This window comes from Ascidiella aspersa, chromosome 8 (genome assembly GCF_963924565.1).
Source record: "Ascidiella aspersa chromosome 8, kaAscAspe10.2, whole genome shotgun sequence".
NCBI lineage: Eukaryota > Metazoa > Chordata > Ascidiacea > Phlebobranchia > Ascidiidae > Ascidiella > Ascidiella aspersa.
In genome coordinates, this window is record NC_139454.1 from 10264409 (window position 1) to 10284777 (window position 20369).

Below are 20369 nucleotides of genomic sequence, written 5' to 3' on the forward strand. Positions count from 1 at the left end.
CCAACTCACCGTTGCACTCTGTAAGGGAGCGATCCAGGGTTTCCAGAATTGTTACAATCAGTGGCATGAGTTCTTTGATGACATCTTCGCCATAAAGCGACATCATCCGTTGGAACTCAGCATAGACATTGCTTGCCATTCCCTGAACCTATAGTTAGCTTTGAGGTTAATGGGTGGTGTTTAACTGGCAAAGTTTGGGTTAACCAAGAATACAGTGTTTCTTTTTAGGTTCAACAAGACATTTTTACTACCCTTTTGTATATAATGGTGAGAATTGTTAGAAAAATTAACATTTAATAAATAATAACAAAAGATAACTAATGTACTACAATTAAACAAGATAATTGTCTTCATGTACATATATTTGTAATAATGTAAAACTTATGTGACTTTGCTTAATGTGTTAGTATTGTAAAAATGATCTAAAAAGTATATATTTTGTAATATTGCGTTATTGCAATTGGCCCATGGCACTCTTTTATTCGGTAAACTGTATATATATCTTGTTGAAAACAGCATTAAAAAGGTTAAATAATTAATTTATAACAGTGAAGAATGTTAGCTTTGTATGTGTATTAACAACAGAATCTGGCCCTCCAACAGAACACATAATGCCGACGATAAAAGTTCTAAAATTTATTAATAAAAGCTTGAGAAGTGAAGAATGTTATGTTTTTTTAGAAAAACGACAAACTTAAAAAAAAAAAATTAGGCAACATACAGGTACATAGGACTAACAACACATACTTATACTTTTTTTACATTAAAGCAATTATGCTAATTGTACCAGAAAGCAAAAAAGCAAAAAACAACTATTACATTGGAAAGGGTAAGGTTAAATAGATTGTTAAAAAAATCACATAATTTATACTTAATTTTATTATTTGAATATAATTTATTTCAGAGTATGATAAATAAAAAAATTAAAATTAGCTGTTGGTAACTTTAAAACTTGAAAATAAAAGTGTTTTGGCAAATTAGGGCACCAACTATGAGTTTGCAATTTAATGCACAATTGGCAAGTGCTTGATAAATAAACATTTACATTTAAATGACATTCTAAACATGTCTATACATAGGAGCAAAGGGAAATATATGCAGCAACAATGTTTACTCAAGGACAACACAGTAAGACAACATGCTTGTACCTGTACTGGTATCTCTGGACTGGGTAGCTTGTGAAATAAATTAGGATTTTTATATTGTTAGATTAGGCAAAGGGCAACCAAACTTTATTCATAAAAGGTAGACAATTGCGACGGATCAATAAAGGGTTGAATAACTTAATTGGGGTATTTTGTGTAAAGATTTATTGACCTGAGGCAATACTAAAAAAACACGAAAAAATTATTTAAACAAAAATATATAATGAGATTTATTGGATGCCGAGTTTTAGGTACTTAGGTTGCTCCAAGCACCCCTGGCATAAACTTAGGGTGCTCAGCCCCCTAAAACATGGATAAATCTTCCTTTAAAATATGTTATATTTTTGTTTAAATAATTTTTTCGTGTTTTTTTTTTTTTTTTTTTTATATGTTATATTTTGTTTGATACATGCGATTTGGGCCAGTTAGTCAAACTATTTACTATTTAGCCTCATTTCCATCACACAATTCAGCAAAATACCTGCCCAGCAAATAAGCTATTACTTTCCAAGTTCTGGTTAATAATACAAATGTCTACTGTTATATCAATTAGTTACCATGAAAGCAATTTGACCAATTAGGGGCATTTCGTAAAATGTAAGAGGTAATATGTTTTTCATTTATCAAGCCGGGATGAAATTATTTAACCGCAAAGTTAAATATATATATATATATATTAGATAAAATTACTCCATATAAAAACTCCTCTTTTTAAGAGCATTTAGTGATGTCATATTTAGCAAAAAAACTTTGAGCAGCGTTTGAAAAGCAAAAATTGGCCTCTATGGTCAGCTTAATTAAATTGAATTAACTTGGTGGGCTGAAGTTTGTGGCCGCTGGTTCAGCAATGTGCCACTTTACTTACACGAAAAATAAGGGCACATAAAAGGCAAGCTTGAGATGTTTATGAAGTAAACATAACTGTGAAATAGTTATACCACAAGTTGGCTCTTGTAGTTTTAAAACTTAGTAAGTAGCAAACTCATTGGATGACGAAGATACCAAGAAGGATTTAGAAGCTTGGTTGAAAATTGGGGCCGGTTGGATTCTAAATTAAAATATTACCTAAACCCGATTTTCAAAACAGAGTTATAAAATAAACTGAATTGCATCATAAAAACTTACAACAACTGCATACATTTTTCAGGTTGTGTTTGTCTGTGGTCGTTAGATAATAGCAATAAAAGCTACATATGAACTATTGACCACTTTTGTAAACATGTGTCAAAAAATTAAAATTAAAACTTTTCATTTAAAAACAAAGATTCAGCACTGAGTTACAGATGCAAATACTTTCAGGATGTTTAAAATATGTTGTGGTAAGTGGAACCATGCAAAAAGAATGAAGAAATAACTGAAGAAAATCACTGCCAATGAAATAAATAAATTATAAAAAGCTCTTAACATAAGTCAGCTTTTAACATAAAATTAAAAACAAAGATATTAATTATAACCTTCTACAACAGCATAATTATGAGTTTAAAAAAATCATAAACAAAGTAACTATAATATGATTGTGCAATTGGTCTTTGTTACCTTTTCTGAGTTAAGTCCAGTTTTTGTTTCATGTTCCGTGCCATAGATAACTTCTGCATCTTGAAACATCTTGGTTGTAAACAGCCTTAAAAAGTCTTTAGTTCCAGTTGTAACTTGTCATGAAAAAAATGTAACGGAATAAATCTATACAATCACCTTACAGTTTAGACCAACAACATTATCTCTGAAACAACATGTAAATTCTTAGGTTAACTACATACTTACATAGTTCAAGATGTGCAGGGAAAAGTATAAGTGGACATATTGCTATTAAAGTGACCCTTTTTCATGTGTATATTGACTTTAATTTTATTACTTTTTGTGGAACCCATAATTAAAGCCTAAAATGTGTAAGTACTGTATAGTCTGTTAAAGTTATTCAACAAAAGCAGTTAGCCCTTGAATGTTTTTGCTATTTTGCTGTAAGATAACTTATAACTAGGGCGATTATTTTTTGACTTGTCCAAAAAAGTCAAAATTTTGCCAAAATTACACGTTAGGTCAAAATTTTTTTAAGTCAAAATCGAATAAAAATGCACATAAATCGCTTAAAAAAAATAAAATAAAGTCAGATTTTGTAATTGGTTGTTCAGTTATTTTGAAATTTATCGTTTATTTTATCAAAAAAAATTAGTTTTGATATATGTTCAAAGTCATGTTAACCGTATTATATCTAGAGCAATATAAGGTATAAAAAATGTGTGATTATCGACGCCTAGGTTATTTAAATCAATGTATTTCTAACAGGTCAAAATTTTGTCAAAATAAATTATTTTCAGGTTAAAATTTGTCAAAATTTTAATTTTTCAGGTCAAAATTTCCTATTTTTTAGGTCAAAAATAATCGCCCTACTTATAACTAATCATTAGGCATATGGAACATTTAAGAAACAATGCAATACATGGCTTTTACATTAAAGCAAAGAAAGAGGCAAATCTCACAACCCACCCTTCTACCATGCCTGAAATTCGCACACCGTCCACAGATCTGCAAAATTAGAATGTGGTTTACCACAAAAATCGCAGTCTGTAATTTCAAAAACAAAGTTTGATACATGGACATCCATGGTAGAGCAAATTTAAGTTATGCACCTATGGGAGAGCTGTGAAGACAGACTTTCCTTCTTAACTGAAGGTATGAGTACTGAGCGCAAATAACACGTAGCTGTGACCAGGGCTGGGGAGCCACCATAAAATATCATTAGCTCCGGCTCCAGCTCCGGAGCCATCAGGCAATTATTAAATGGCTCCGGCTCCAGCTCCGGAGTCGTAAAACTCAATCCTTTGGCTCCGGCTCCAGCTCCGGAGTAGTAAAACTCATATCCTTTGGCTCCGGCTCCGGCTCCAGCTCCGGAGCCATCAAAGACACACCCAATGACTCTGGCTTCAGCTCCGGTGCCACCAGTCACTTATTCAATGGCAAGTTTTAAAAATTACGTTGGAGATGGTACAAAATATAATTTCTTAGCTTTAGCACCACAAATTGAAAAATGGCCCCAGCTCCACAAAAATAATAAAATTGCTCCGGCTCCAGCTCCACAAAAATAATAAAAATGGCTCCGACTCCAGCTCCAAAAAAATAATAACAATGGCTCCGGCTCTGGCTCCAGAGAAAATGTTTAGCTCCGGGCTCCGGGCTCCAGCTCCGGCTCCCCAGCCCTGGCTGTGACTTCAATCTCAGATCCGGAATGTTTGTCAATACTCTTAAAAGTGTGACAGATCTTGCCGGTGCACCGCTGAAAAATTGGGGTGACCGGGTGCAACTAAGGTCAAAAGTACACCTCATCAAATAACATGTGGGAAAACCAAGTGCGCATTCATTTTCTAGGGGTACAGGTCTGGTCTGCTGAAAAAAAAATCGCGGGTGTACTTTCTATAGTGGTCAATCGCTTTACCTATGGAGCACTACATTTCTTAGCTCAGGCATAATGTAATTTTGCAAACCCGAGTGGTAAATGAATTCTCTATAGTGGTGTATCAAACATCAAACTTCAAACTTCAGGAAAAAGGTTCATGTACCATAATTCAAATTTCAAAGTTTGATTGCTGGCCAAATAGTCTATTTTTATAGTAAAACAGTACAGTAATTTTGGCACTGGTTTAGAATCATACAACATTTCCGTCCGGGGTTTATAAATCTAACACTATTTGGGTTAGGGTGCAAATAAGTGTTTGGGTTTGTGCACAAGTATTATTAGTATATTTATTCTCCCATATTTTTTCCTAGGACAACTCGTTCGTTACTGTAACAAAACAGTGGTACTTCTGGACAAGCAACGCAATTTTTTCGCAAAATTGAAAGTTAATTTGCACAAAAATTGCATTAAGTGCAAGTTAGGGCGCTCTTTCACTATTGTACGTAAAAATTAATAAAAAAAAAATTTTCTTCAAATGCCGCATACCACAACGCATATTGTTTGGGTTAGGGTGCGGGTTAGCGTTTGGTTGAGGGTGGGTCAAGTTATTATTAATAATAAACATAATATTACTTGACCCACCCTTACCCAAACGCTAACCCGCACCCTAACCCAAACAATATGCGTTGTGGTAAGCGGTATTATTATTTTTTTTTTGCATAACTTTTCACGTACAATAGTGAAAGAGCGCCCAAGTTAGATACTAAAAAACGATACATATTTTTTAAACAAACACAAGACACAAACTAAAGTGTATTTATAGACACGGGACAGCTTAAGTCGAATATCAGCAAAGTGATGTTGAAACTGCATAAAAGCTGGTGTCAATAACATCGACTTGATCTGATAATATCAGGCATACATAAACTAGTTTTAACATTTGTTTTGTTTTTGTTTATTTGGTGCATTCGAGTAGTACCAAAAATGCAGCAGTTTTTTACGATAGAAAACTAAAACACACTAATGCAACTACAACCTAGCGAATCGACCAGTTCCCTTTAAATTAATCAAAATGTATTGACGTAATCTGTGCGGAGCGATGGTAATGGGTAATACGTCGAACCTCAAAAGAGCCGTAGAAATTTCAAGTTTAAGAGAGCGTGAGTTTTAACTTTCTGTCTATTGTTTTGGAAGTTCACCGATAAAAATTTATTTGTTGAATTTGTTAAAGTAAAAGCACTATATACTTGCCTTAAGGTAATATATAATATTTCTGCAACAACCTACTGCTAATGTTCATGTATTTTGTAATAATGATACAAAATGTCGCCTGCCGAATTTAGTTAAAATTTAAATACAGAGAATTTGTGCATTGTAAATTATTTGGGTCGAAAACTTTTCGGGACATATCTTGTTTTTGCAGCTATTTTTTGGTTTGGTTTGGTACTTTTTAGACCAGAGGTTCAAACGTGGGCAGTACCGCCCACTTGTGGGCGTTGGCGAGTTACAAGGTGGCGTTTTGGGTATTTGTCTCATTTGAGGGGCGCTGAACGCACGTAAGGGGGCGTTACGTAAAAGTACTTTCTGCAAAATGTTCTGAACTGTTTACAAATACTAACAAACAGCACTGTAATATGTAACATTGAGGCTTAAATGGCAATTTAGTACTGCGAACGTAGTAGTTTTCCACCCATTGTCAACTCCGACGTAATAATTGGCCTTTTTTAGCCATAAGACCAAGATAAGAACAACATCAATGTCAAAATGAAACAGTTCGGAATAAGACCAAAATAGGACTAAAACCTAATGGTGGTAGTGCCGTTTAAATTGGAATAAGTCCTAAATCCGTCGGAATAAAACTTTATATTCAAAATCAGGCCTGAACAACACTTTAACTAACCCCAAACCCCACGCCTAAGTACATTACTACTCCCCTCATAGTTTCAACCACACCCATTACCCTACAATAACCCCTAACTGGAACAAAAATCCGGTGCCAAAGCAGTGGCGCCCAAACATCGTCACTAAAACGGCCAATGCCAGACCGACAGATTGTCCAATACCTACAGTTTTAGGCGTTATTAAGGCATAATTCGGATGATTTAGGACGTATTCCGTCAGATTTAGGTCTTATTCAGACGATTTTGATCTTGTTCTGTACTGGATATTACTGCGTATTTGACTATATTATCTCGTTGGTTTTAATACTATGAGTTTATAGATTTTCCTGCTTTAGGTATTGTTGACAAAATAAACCAAGACCGTGAAATTTGTGTAAAAAATTGTGATAGAATCGTACATAATTCGACCATCAGCAGCACAGTTTACTAAATTCCACGAACGGAGCGAGTGCTAAATTACAAGCACGCATTTCGCCACCTGCAAAACTGAGGTTAAGGAAAAATAAGTTGTGTCAGTTGCACACTTAACACGTGGTCTTAGAATAGGCTTATTACACTTAGAAATAATACTTATATTCGCATTTTGAAATTCCAGGAGGGGGAAGGCGGGGACACTTTCCGTGGGGGCGCCCATGAGTATATTATAGAAGTTAAACCATTAAAATCGATAAACTCACACGATAAGGAGCAACAATTTAACTAAAAAATAACACAAAGGCAATATACAGCAATACCATTGTTTAATGTGCAAAACTTGGGATACATTTTAATCAAAAACACTTAATTTAATCCCGAGATATTTAACAACATGACTTAAGTCCAAATCAAGTCATTTGTCCAAAAGACTTGAGTCAAGTCAAGTCATTCTGGCCAAAAGATATAAGTCAAGTCAAGTTATTTGAAAACAGTGACTAAAGTGCACTTAAGTCAAGTCATTGACTTAAGTCATTACAACACTGCCATAAAAGAGAAACCTTATAAAAAGTTTTTCAGTCGAAAAAAATATGATATACAAAAAATAAATCCCACTCAAACTTGAAAAACTAAATCACAGAATCGCATGTGTTTACATCGCCATTATTGCATCGAAATTTCTTGACATATATGTTGCAATAAATTAAAACATAGCCAGTTCGTGTTTGTTTGGAACGTCAAGGCTAAAACACTGTAGCAACTCAAGGCTAAAACACTGTAGCAAATCTAGACCAGACAAGGTTATTTCGAAAACCGCCAAGCATGTTTTTACAATTCGTTTAAAGTCTGTATAGGACAAAGTTTCCACTGACCGTTTAATGTCAACAGGTTCTTGTCTCTGGATTTCGCCAGACAATGAGCCTTTCTGTAATCTGAAACCTATATGCTGGTCGTGTTATAAGATTACCTTATTATTTTGTTGTGTAACAATGTAAGGGGTATTATGACGTTTCAATTTGACAAGCGATTTCAGTCTTATTGTGACCTCTCTTGTGTTACCTTTAAGGTCATCCGCGCTGCTGAGAAATTGGGCTTTATATGAGCCTATTCGAATTTTCACTGCAGTTAAGAAGTAGCTACAGTGGTCACCGACAAGTTAGCCAAACACTACTGATAATAGTAATTAAAGTAGTCTCAAACATTGTTCCCTATAAGAAAATTTTCTACTAAGCATTTTATTTAGTGAGCAAGAATATTTTAAGGCTGAGTTAGCAGGGACCTGGGTGGATTAATGTGACGTCATCGAAAAAATATTTTTAGGAAATTTGACGAACTCGGAAATGTGCAACTGCAATCGAGTTTAAATGCATACCTACAATACAATACAATGGCAATATTGCAAAGAGTTTATAGATCGGCGCAAATCGCGAAAAAAACATTAACTTGATATACTTGACAGATATAGCGAAAAATCATCTTGATGATTTTAAATTCAGCGAGCAATATGCGCATCTGTTTGTGTGCTAGTGCGTCACTTTTCTAACAATCTAAGTTAAAGCTTTTGCCAAATAAATCTAACAAACACTTTTTATTTGGCGCCTTGTCATTGAACATAATTAATTAAACGATTTTCTGTTGCATAAACATTAGCGGTTGTTCTATAATTAAAAAAATGCCTAAAACGCTCAAAGAGCACGTTTTCAAACAACAAAATTGTTGGTGGAAATTTATTACGGTCCTCCGAGACCAATAGAAAAGTTTGGTTAAGGCCAATATGTTGACCAAATATCTATAGTCAAAAATTATAAAATTTAAACACTAGACGACACACATGTCGAAGTAATTTGAGCAATTTAAAAGGTTTGATATAGTGACTATTAAAGCAAAATTATTCGAGAAAACATTTTGGTATAGGGTTTAGTATTTGTTTATCGTGAGAAAAATGCCGTCTTCAAAAGAAAAGGTTCATATCAACATCGTGGTAATCGGTCATGTGGACTCTGGCAAGTCTACAACCTCCGGGCATTTAATTTACAAATGTGGTGGAATCGATAAACGAGCCATCGAGAAGTTTGAAAAAGAGGCCCAGGAGGTAAGTAACAAAACAAAGGAATCGTCTTACCTATAGTGGTTCTCAAGCTTCTTAGCTTGCTGCACACTTTTAACACAACAACAATAGATTCATTTTACAATTGCCCTTAACACGACAAACTATATGTAAAGTCTCAATATTATTAATTTGTAATGGATAGTGCGTGTTTAAGTCTAAAATGCTTGTATGTATGCCTATTGCGAATGCAAATGACTTATTTTCCAAAATTACAAAAAGTTTCGCGGCACACTTGACAATCTCTCGAGGCACACAGTTTGAGAATCACTGGTCATACCACTTGCCTCTGTTCTACATCGTATACGTGGTAATTCAGTTCTACATCGTATAACGTGGTAATTCAGTGTTCAGATATGATCATTGTGAGGCGGCGTGCGAATCTTCTATCTATTGTCTAGTTTCGTTTTCCCTGTTTGTTGACATTGTTTTACCACAAAGTCTCTGTCAATACCATTGCATGTTTTCTTTCTATTAGAAATACACGTATTACTGAAAGTATAACGGTTCTATTAAAATTACAGGTTGGCTAAGTTATAGTTAACGATAAAAGTTAACCCCCTCTTGAACTATTTTTTTCATAAATCTATTTTATAAATATAATAACGGGATAGCAACCGGACAACTCGAATATTTTTTCGCAAATCTATGTTCTTGCAATTTCGGCCTTGTTGTGTGTCGTCACACCTGTTAAAACACGATTAACACAATGGTTTATTTTTGCGCATCGGGCGACATTGTTACGTGGTTTTTGCGCAGCCTTACAATTGTTGAGTGAATAGCCTCACAACATTTGTCAAAATCAGCTTGGTAAAAATCAATATTTCGAGGTCGAGCAATTTGTTGCGTGCAAAAAGCCTCCTAAATTATAATTTAGCCCAGTGCTTTTCAACTTTTAAAATTTCCATCCGCACTTTTTTATTTCGGAAAATTTCCATCTGCACGAAACAAGCTCAGTAAGATTGCAACCTTTAGTTTTATTTGTGAAATAACAATATAGGGTTTGTATATCAAAACCGTGAGCCTGGGCCATAACCAATTTAAAGTAAATAACTTAAGCTGCAATGAACCACTATGCCAGACTATATTACTGTATAGTCTGGCACACCAGCTTATTTGATTACTGTATTACACATAATGAAAAATAATAATAATATGCACCATTTTCATCCGCACATTTATCCACGCAGCGTTTGTCATCCGCATAACAAGTTATTCATCCGCACAAGTGCGTACCATCCCACGGGTTGAAAAACACTGATCTAGCCAATTCAACCAATTCTATATATTTAAAGATCCATTATGGACTTAACTTACATTGAACCCAGACCGGGACCTCATAAACCACTTTGAAAATAACTGTATGGTCACGGAAACTTAACCGAAAATTTAAATTGCTCCGAACCTGAACCCGAACTGAACCGGATATTAAACAACCTATAGAACCAAAATCGATGCTGAACCGGAAAAGCCAAATAAGGTTCGACTTTCTGAACTATAACTTCCCCAAAAGCTTTTGAAAACCTACTTTGAATCTTTGTGCGTAACAAGCTGGGGTAAAAAGAGTTTTTTTAATATTTTTGTTAGCCACCACCCTCTACTTTGTGCGGGAGTTTGTTGTGCATTATTTGCAAAGTTTCTTTGTTTTGATGAAACACCAAAGCAAAATGAATCTTATAAAAAGTTTTAATGGTTTTGCGTAATTTAATTAGTTTAGTCAATTTTCTGTGTTTTTTTTCATACAATAATATTAAACAAGAAAAAAGCAAGCTCATATTTTGTTTGACATTTGTTTAGACAAACTCGTTATTTAACAATTAGGGTATCACTTTATAACGTTCTGAATCGCGATGCGACATACAATAAAAAATAAAATCTATTGGGTAAAATAACTTAAATATGCCTCATTGCAGATGGGCAAAGGTTCCTTCAAGTACGCTTGGGTGTTGGACAAGCTAAAAGCAGAAAGAGAACGCGGCATTACAATCGACATCGCCCTGTGGAAGTTTGAAACTGCTAAATATGTCATCACGATCATCGACGCTCCTGGTCATAGGGACTTTATTAAGAATATGATCACAGGCACCTCACAGGTTAGTGCTTTTGTTAGTCAGTGTTTTGGCCATAGAAATTGTTTTCAAATTACGCGACAAAATTACGTAAAACGCAGAGTCATAAAGTAGAAAAGAAACCGTATGTCGGGAATGTACAATTGAAATCGAGCCTAAATGCATTTAAAGGAAGAGTGGCAGAGCATTTGCGAAAAGCGTGAAACATATTGTTCTTTAGCTTATATCGTCAGTGAGTTGATTTTAAAAAAATGCAAGCCCTTCCTCGATTGAATGTTGCAGCACAACATTTTTTTTGGTTTCGAAAAGTAAAATTTATCCCCCACCGCACCTTAAAGTAGCTCGATGCAAACGTTTTACAAATTAAAAATATAATATATATATATGTGTGTGTGCAGTGGCGGGATTCAAATTTTATGTCAGCTGGTTCTATCGCAAAAGTCATATTTTCAGCCGGTTCTTTATCGCAAAAGTCATATATTTCAGCCGGTTCTCTCTACAAAAAGTCATATTTTTCGGCAAACAAACTGAGCAGCGGTCATAGGCTACATTAACATACAAGTGTCATACAAGGATTGATAAAATAACAGAAATGAAAAGGTAAGTAAATTAAAACTAAATGATGAAACTATCCGTTTTTCACCATCAAAATTAGCCTGTACAACAGGGTAAGTGTTGTTTCTGGTTGAAATTATCTACAAATTTAACAACCAGCTGGTGTACATTTACCACATGATAAGTAAAGAAAGAGAACGTGCTCATTGCGAAAAAAACACGTGAGCTACTTTCATCTCAAAAATCGGTGTATCAGATAAGATGCAAAAATCCATTGACAGAAACTAGAAATGCTAACCGGTTTGCTGATCTCATAAAATTTCGTGAGACGGTTCTATAGAACTGGTGCGGACCGGCTGAATCCACAACTGCATATATACACTCGATATTGCGTCCATCAAAAATAAGCTCCTTCATGTTTACTGTTTGATTTTACCGTTATATAATAACGATAAAGTTTGGAATTTGTAGTTGCTATAGGTTTTTCAAAATACTCGCGCTTGTGTTTGCGCAGAAACATATTGAAACCAATCCTTCAATATGCCTTGGTCACAAACAAACTATTTTGCAAATTTTATTCGTAATAGTTTTTTCATGATTGAAGTCAAAGCTTGTGACGACGGATTGCGAACATTTATTTGATACTTTTGTCAGCGATTTGCTTTATAACAAAGTTTGAGAACATGTTTTTTTAAATTTATTTAACACGAATGGTTATTGTTTAGTAAAAGAATCTAAATTGCTCACAATCGAGAGATTTTTCCTTGCACGCGGCCACGATAACTTATTTTTTCCACAATCATTTAATGAAGCATATGAACAGCAGGAAAAGTTACTATCCACAGCCGCTGCAACAGACCAGTCGTCGCAGATTGCATACGACCGTTCTAACCTTGCCAAAAACCTTACCATTTGCTACGGCCTTTTTAATTCCATTGGAACCCGGTGAAACCTTTTGCGATGTTTCACTATATTCTGCATTTCAGTTTGTATCTCAAAAAAGATTTTGCCCATAAAGTAACTAAATCGTAAAACAAATTCACTCCCAAGTCGTTTTGAGGTGCCCAAAACTGTTAAAAATGAGTTGCACATATATGCAAAGGCAGTCTGGCTGTAACTTCATGACTATAACTTTGTCATTTCAGGCCGATTGTGCTGTCTTGATTGTGGCCTCTAGCACTGGCGAATTCGAAGCTGGTATTTCCAAGAACGGCCAAACTCGGGAACACGCACTGCTTGCTTACACGTTGGGTGTCAAGCAGATGATTGTGGCAGTGAACAAGATAGACAATACCGAACCTCCTTACAGTCAAGCAAGGTTAGGCAAACCCTACATAAAAACTATACAGCAACTATATCACAGAAAGAATTATCGAAACAAATACCTAAGATCGGGCTTACATCGTGATATTTAAAACAGCCAAAATGAATAAAAACATGACGACTCTGTAGAGCAGTGGTTCTTAAACTTTTTAAAACACGCCCCCATTTTACAATTTTAACAAAACTTGCGCCCCACCTTGTTTAAAAATCAAAAACACATAAAGCAGAACAGAAATTTATTTCCAGGTAAGTTTCATTAATGCGAAGAAATGTAACTGTTTTTTTGGACACCAAACGTTTTATTCGAGTATTAGTAGCCGGGAAAAATCACTTCGCCTTTATGTTACGTCGTAATTCATACAGAGTTTGCCAATTTCTCGCACCCCCCTGGTGAACCTAAGACCCTTCCCTCCCCCCAAGGGGGACGCGCCCCACAGTTTAAAAACCACTGCTGTAGAGATAAAGTCATTAAATTGTTGATAACAAAGGCGTTGTCTCATTTAAAGTTTTGTTAAGGTTCGATGAAATTGTGAAGGAGGTCACCAGTTATTTAAAGAAAGTTGGTTATGCCCCGAAGGCGGTCGCCTTTATTCCTATATCCGGTTGGCATGGCGACAACATGTTGGAAGGTTCGGAGCATATGCCGTGGTACAAAGGATGGACAATGGAAAGAAAGGAGGGAAACGCATCGGGAATCACTCTCTTTGATGCGCTTGATTCAATTTTGCCGCCCAAACGTCCGACCGAAAAGCCACTTCGCTTGCCTTTACAAGACGTCTACAAAATTGGAGGTTTTTACCAAAAAAATCGTTCATAAGTTGTGGATAAATTTCACGTTACGCCTAAGAAGTTGCTTCGCTTAACATTAAAGTTGCATAGTTGGCTCTTTCCAAGGAACATGATTGTTTTGGCGTTCGCAATAATCATTAATGTTTTTGCCAGTGGCCATAAACTTATTTAAAATAAACCGCTTTCGATCCAAACAATTTGAACTTTTCGATTTTTACAATCTAAACGTATTGAAATTAGACAAATATTTTAAGAATGGACCACAACCCAAAGTGCCTAGAAATGTGTCTTTATAATCTTAATAAATATTATTGCTACCAGGGCTGTAACTACCACCGGTTTACATGTTCATAATAGCTGCTAAATAATGAAAAAGCGTTATTTTACTCACTTATTACTTTTTACGATATACTGGCAACAAAATAAATAATTGCAATTACCTGCATTTTTTTAAACATTGTAAATGACACCAAAATATTTTGTGCACTGATAATTGTTTTTAAACGGAATACTCTTAAACAAATGTGCGCCAGGGAAGGAGGCTACCGGGCCATGTTCTTTAAGAAAAAACATATTTTTGTTTATAGTTTATAGTTTAACTACCTAGATGCAATTTACTTTTCTTTCACATGAATGTTAGTTATGTCTTTAATGTTTCATAGCGGATTTTAATAAATTGACTTTTGCCCACAGGCGACGTACGTTTCATCGCATCCTCGAAAATCAAACCCCATCGCGCCCTCGGCAAAAAAAATCTTTATGACGTCACATTTAAATCTAACTTTGTGATATAACGTTTTGACGTTACTTTATGGCGTAACTCCGTGAGCTCATTTCGGAACTTTTTGCAAGCCCAAAAATTTCTTCCACAAAAACAATTCCATTCTAAAATCCTTGATCCGCCCCTTTGCGTCCCATACGAGAATTTGCACGGGGGCACAACTAGCAACGTTACGGCCCTGATTGTAAAGTTTTACGTTTTTTTAACGACATTTTTATTATTACAATTGTTTTTATTAGATCAATAATTAGTTGTTGTTTCCTGTTTAGAAATTCAATGTTTTTATGCTGACGAACGTTGCATGGTAACTTTGGTATTTGTCATTGTATTGTAATCAATAGTTGTATAGTAAAGCAACGAATATTTTTATGTCTGTGCCCACTTAATCAGACCAGGCTATATTGAAATAGCTGCTTTTATGTAGGTATTGGAACTGTGCCCGTGGGTCGCGTGGAAACTGGGATTCTAAAGCCCGGTATGTTTGCCACCTTCGGGCCTACCACAATTTCGACAGAAGTGAAGAGTGTGGAAATGCACCACGTTTCACTTGACGAGGCTCTGCCAGGAGATAACGTCGGATTTAACGTGAAAAATGTTTCCGTTAAACAACTTAGACGTGGTTTCGTTGCTGGCAATGCAAAACAGGACCCGCCTAGAGGAGCAAAATCATTTTTGGCTCAGGTTAACATGTTTAGCTTAGCTATTTTTGATAGTAAAAAAATAATATTGTAAGGACACTATATAAATATACCCAACAGTTAGGTATAGTAATTTTTACTTAATGTTCAGCAACTAACATGGAATCAATTCCTTATATTCATTTGATTTTTCTTTTAAAAGAACAAATTAGTTTTTAGAAATGTAGTGTGATCTTGTTTTACTAATCAATAAATATCATTAAAGTAGGACCAACAAACTTATTGACAGAGTTCAATTTTTTTGGAGGTTTAAAAACCTGCCTTACCAAAAACTAAATCCCAATTAAAAATGCAAATACCAAAAACGAAATCCTAATTAAAGCGGTGAGATTTAAAATCCGAATCTTTCCACTTATACACCACGCAAAGGAAAAGAACTGGCATAATGTATAATATAGAAAATACTAGAGGTTTTCCAAGGTTTTTATTATGTTTTTGGGTGGGGGCATTATGTCGTGTAGTGTTCAAAAACGTACTATTCAACACGCTTAGCCGTGTACACATAAGGAAGGTGTACCGTATATATTACAGGGCGCCTTTATGCATTGGCATGCTAGAACTTGCTGTACAGTACTACAAAAGCAAAAAGTTGAGCAAAAAAAAAGTTGGCGTAAATAGATGTTGAAGCTATCTTTCAGCAATTGGAGCAAATGCATCAATTAGTACTGGTTCTTAAAAATATATCACGGGCCTTTAAAACGATTCTGCGTGTCACATTTGGTATCCGGACATAGGGTTAGATCAGGTTGGAATAGACTATTATCTGTCACAGTGGTTCTTAACTGTGGGGTCGCGCTGCCCTAAGGCCGCCAAACAATTCTCAGGTGGGCGCGAGCTCTACTCCAATATTTAACATTTAATTATGACTTTTTAATTGGTTTCATGTTGCTTTGGTTGTTAATTCTGAATTCCTGCTGTCCTATGTTTTACATCAAATACACATGTTTTGATGTAAAACAACTGAAAAAAAGCGATCATGTTTTTCGATAAATTGCAAACTTTTGGGTTATTATGTGTTAATGGTTTATAGTTTTTTTGACAATACTTGCTACTTACTATGGCCGGTTAAGAGTCAACTATTTGTATTTTTGTGTAGTCGCATCGATATCGCAAAATACAGATTTTCTCATAGCATAATACGTATGTAAGATCTGAGGTGGGCTTATGGTACAAGACAATTACCAAGGAAGGTGGGTTGCGGTAAAAAAAGTTAAGAACCACTGTTCTATCAAAATTAAATTAATAGGATATTATAATGGAAAAACGTTTTCACCAAATATGATGACAGAAATGGGACCCTAAATGTACATTTTTCATAAAGGTGATTGTTCTCAACCATCCGGGTCAAATCCATGCCGGGTATGCTCCTGTTCTCGACTGTCATACAGCCCATATTGCTTGCAAGTTCAGCGAAATTAGAGAGAAGATCGACCGACGCAGCGGAAAAATATTGGAGGAAAACCCAAAATTTGTAAAATCCGGTGACGCAGCGATAGTGCAAATGATACCAACAAAACCTATGGTTGTTGAATGCTTCGCGGAGTACCCGCCTTTGGGTAAGCATTTCATTCTTCGGAGCATAATAGTTGGAGGTTGTAGTAAGATGTAATAAGAATATCAAAGCCCATACAGAAGTAGGTATCATTTTAAACTTTTCGAATAACTCTTTATTCATTTTCAACATCATGAATAAAACATCAATGAATAAAGAGTTATTCGAAACGTTTAAAATGATACCTACTTCTGCATTGGCTTTGATATTCTTATTACATTCTATTCTTCTTTCTCAGGATTAACCTTTTTTCTAGAATGAAAAAAAATAATGTCGAAATGTAAGTGAGTCTAACCGATTTTTTTAATTATTGTTGTCTCCATAAGATCACGACGGATTAGATATTTTTATTAGAGGTGGTGTTATTGAAAATTAAAAAAGTACGCTTATTTGTTTTGAATTCAAAGTTAAACCCATTTGATTAAAAAATGGTTTTGACTCATTCGATACACGAAATATTTTATTACTCGTTATAATATGGTAATTACTAGATGTAATGCTCGTCGTTGCCTAGGTTAAGTAGGTTATTTAGTTTATTTTAAACTGTTGGAGGACTACTGGTGATATTAAAAATCATCCCTGTAATAAGCGATAATAATTTGCGTAATAATTTGTAGAATCGACTAGAATTTCGCGTGGTTAAATAACATGGAATTTATCACGCTATGCATCACTATTGCATATTTAGTTGTAACATGTCTCTCTAACTTTGCTCGTCGATGATTACAAAAAGTAGATGTGGCAATAAAATGTAACCTTTAAGCACTACAAATGTTTCTTTATAGCGACATGTATTTATCAAAACTTGCTACGTGTGTATTGCCATTAGAAGTAGTGGTTTAAATTGTGAAATTGTTGTGCACAACTACTTAAAAAAAAAACTAAAAAAACTTACATGATAGAAAGACCAAGTTATTACTTTTTTCTTGACTAAGTGCAGCACAACACATTGAACTCTTCATAAATTCCGTCCCTTTTTTGAATCGTTGTGTTTAAGTTAAAATTTACTACAAGCGTGAACAAGCTTTCTCATTTATTATAGATAGATTATATGATAATCTTGGCAAACAAATTGTAAGGGCGACCAACCCACAACAGATGATGATAAACATTCGCGCAAAACTAAACAAAATGCACTCGTAAAGATCGAACGAGGGAAAATTGTACTTGCGTATGTGTGCCACAGCTCGTAAAAGTTCCCGATAGCAGATTATAGTCACCTCGGGATATAATGGAATATCGCAAAAGATTCCAAGCCAAAACCTGTTTTTTCGTAGGCTAGTCAAAAACGTTTGTTTTGGTGTTATAGTTTTTCATACATTATATCTGCTATATACCACATTTTCTTGTCCAGGCCGTTTTGCAGTCAGGGACATGAAACAAACCGTGGCTGTTGGTGTGATAAAGAGTGTTGAGAAGGAAATCGCCGTTGTGGGCAAGAAGGGAAAGTAAAATAAATAGTTTTGAATCTGTAATATATACAAGGCATTTTTTAGAGTATAACCTATGTTTTTTGAATTGCCATAATAAAATAAGTGCGTTTGGTTTTCATTATAGTGGTTACATTTGTACAATATTAAGATTTAACTTGTAGTACAGTTTTGCGGTGCCCTGCAGAAACGATTAATAGTTCGCGACATCCTACTAGCATTTTCGCTCAATGGTTTAATGTAATTGTCAGAATAAACAAAAATTAAACAACACTAATTAAATTTGCATAAGGTGGGAAAAAATGTTGCACTCTATAATCCCGAGTTGTTGTTGTTGTTTTTTCTATAGAGACAGATGATGCCATATTTATAACTTATTAATAACTCGCTTTAACCAAGACAGAAAAGTCTAAAGAATATTTGCTCCAATTTGAAGTCATTAAGGGCGAGGAGATATCTGTATGTTTTCCACATTCAGTTTTCTAGTTATCCAGCCCTTAAAAAAAAACTGATGGAATACCAGGAGTTGCACGGGTTAAATCGAGTATTTTACAGTTTAACTTCAACTTATAAAGGACCATGTAGTTGTACCGGCCATGTTACTTAATTGCACCTGCAATAAGCGCGATAATTTACGAAATAAACCTGGAATTTGCGTGGTTAAACAAAACGAAACATTCCATCATGCTGTAGGCTTTTCGTCACTATTCCACTGTGTTTTGTTATTCATAGGTAGGTTTACCAAGGGGCGGTAACGCAAACGGTCATCAACGTATATATCGTCCTGAAAGTTGCATTACACGGCGATACACGTTCGGTAGACTTAAATTTTATAACATGTGATGTGTTTTTGCGTTTACGTGTAGTCTATTGTAAAACAGCAAATGCGCTGGTTGTCCCTGTACTGATTGACGCTGATTGTGCCGAAATGGGTTAACTTAATGCTTACCCACAATAAAAAATTATTTGCCTCATAAATAGACCATGTTAAATTATAGTAACTATGAAAAATAAATGTTGCAATTCCCATGTACACAAAAAGCGGAGTTGCGTATTCACCGGAGGGCTAAATGCTACGAAAATGTATTTTTATATAACATTACAGCTTTATATAGGGCTAAACGTTCACTACATGGTGCTACACGTTCAGTGACTAGAAATTTAATAATCTGTGGTGTATTTTTTTGGCTTTTCGCTATTGTCCATGAAGTGAAAGCGCATCTAATCCCCTGGCGTAAAACAAAACCTGGCTGAAGCCGCATGTTACGGCCGATGGTTGAAAAAGGATTGTGACAATTTAACATGAAACCAAATTGCAAGGTTGTGCGTTGTTTTACACCAGGTGATTAGATGCGCTTCCAGGTGATTAGGTAAGTGATTAGATGCCCTGTTTCCGAAATGGTACGACCGAATAACCGGCTATTGACGGCCTGTCACTGACCGAATATCGCACTCAAACATAACATTAGTGTTCAGTATATCAGAATGGCCGTGTGGCGCGAACGCCAACGCCACGCTCAATCTGTAGCACAGCCCCTAGCGCGTACGCTAGCTCGCTTGCTCATGAAACCAACTGCACAGTATCACACACGCCAAAAACGAGACTGCCGGGGTTCTTCAGCAGCTGCAAAAACGGGAAATTGCCCTTTAGCACTAAAACAAAGGCGGAAAACAGTTATAAGTCAGAGGGGAAAACGCAAAAGTAGAACGGCCACAGAACAAATAAACAGAGGTTAAGTGAATTAAATGATTGTGCTTTCTTTTATAACGTTTTTTTTTCCAACAAACTCACGGTGTCCATCCCTACTCAGATGTTTTAGCCTAAACTGTCGTGCGTCTCATCGCACCACAGAAAAGTAAACTAAACAATATTAAAGGCTTTTTCGCTTTCCACAATTCGATTACATTTTTGCAAACGCAGTGTGTGGTCCTCTTTAGATTACTTTACATTTACTTTGTTACGTTACGTTTAGAAATATCTTTGCGATATTACGTCACGTTATGGCGTATAGCTTTTTGACATATTCTCCGATTTTTTTATGCCATAATATTTGCACCGGAGCCACAACTGACAAAGATACGCCCCTGTGCCAAATCCATATCATTAACTGGTGTGCAATTACAAAATGAAGTTATTATGTTTATGGTTAAACACATTTAAACCTTTAATGCATTTTTTATGTATTCTTGCTACTTGGTTAAGAAAACAGGTTA

General features: G+C 35.3%; 2 protein-coding genes across 2 annotated transcripts in view; one reads left to right on the forward strand and one right to left on the reverse strand.

The window, feature by feature from the left end:
• Window positions 1–2854, reverse strand: part of LOC146136029 (C-Jun-amino-terminal kinase-interacting protein 4-like) — a 31532-nt gene extending 28678 nt beyond the window's left edge. Inside the window, exons 1-3 of the mRNA XM_083395820.1 lie at window positions 2682–2854; window positions 1149–1175; window positions 10–148 (exon numbers count right to left, since the gene is read on the reverse strand). Of these exons, the coding sequence (XP_083251946.1) occupies window positions 10–148; window positions 1149–1175; window positions 2682–2750 (235 nt within the window). The 5' untranslated portion in view covers window positions 2751–2854. The remainder of the gene's footprint in view (window positions 1–9; window positions 149–1148; window positions 1176–2681) is intronic.
• A 5915-nt stretch (window positions 2855–8769) lies between these two features.
• On the forward strand, window positions 8770–18274 carry LOC146136030 (elongation factor 1-alpha-like). Its single transcript, XM_083396390.1, has 7 exons — window positions 8770–8943; window positions 10872–11051; window positions 12728–12900; window positions 13422–13696; window positions 14900–15156; window positions 16495–16729; window positions 18080–18274. The coding sequence occupies exons 1-7, from the start codon at window positions 8794–8796 to the stop codon at window positions 18175–18177; spliced, it is 1368 nt and encodes a 455-aa protein (XP_083252516.1). The 5' UTR covers window positions 8770–8793; the 3' UTR covers window positions 18178–18274.
• Window positions 18275–20369: the final 2095 nt, after the last annotated feature.

What these genes read in the sequence shown, in the direction of transcription:
- LOC146136030 (XM_083396390.1), top strand. Translation starts at nt 8,794, where the DNA reads ATGCCGTCTTCAAAAGAAAAGGTTCATATCAACATCGTGGTAATCGGT. An exon ending in CAAAATCATTTTTGGCTCAG is followed by an intron (nt 15,157 to 16,494) that starts GTTAACATGTTT and finishes TTTTTCATAAAG; the next exon opens with GTGATTGTTCTCAACCATCC. An exon ending in CGCGGAGTACCCGCCTTTGG is followed by an intron (nt 16,730 to 18,079) that starts GTAAGCATTTCA and finishes TTTCTTGTCCAG; the next exon opens with GCCGTTTTGCAGTCAGGGAC.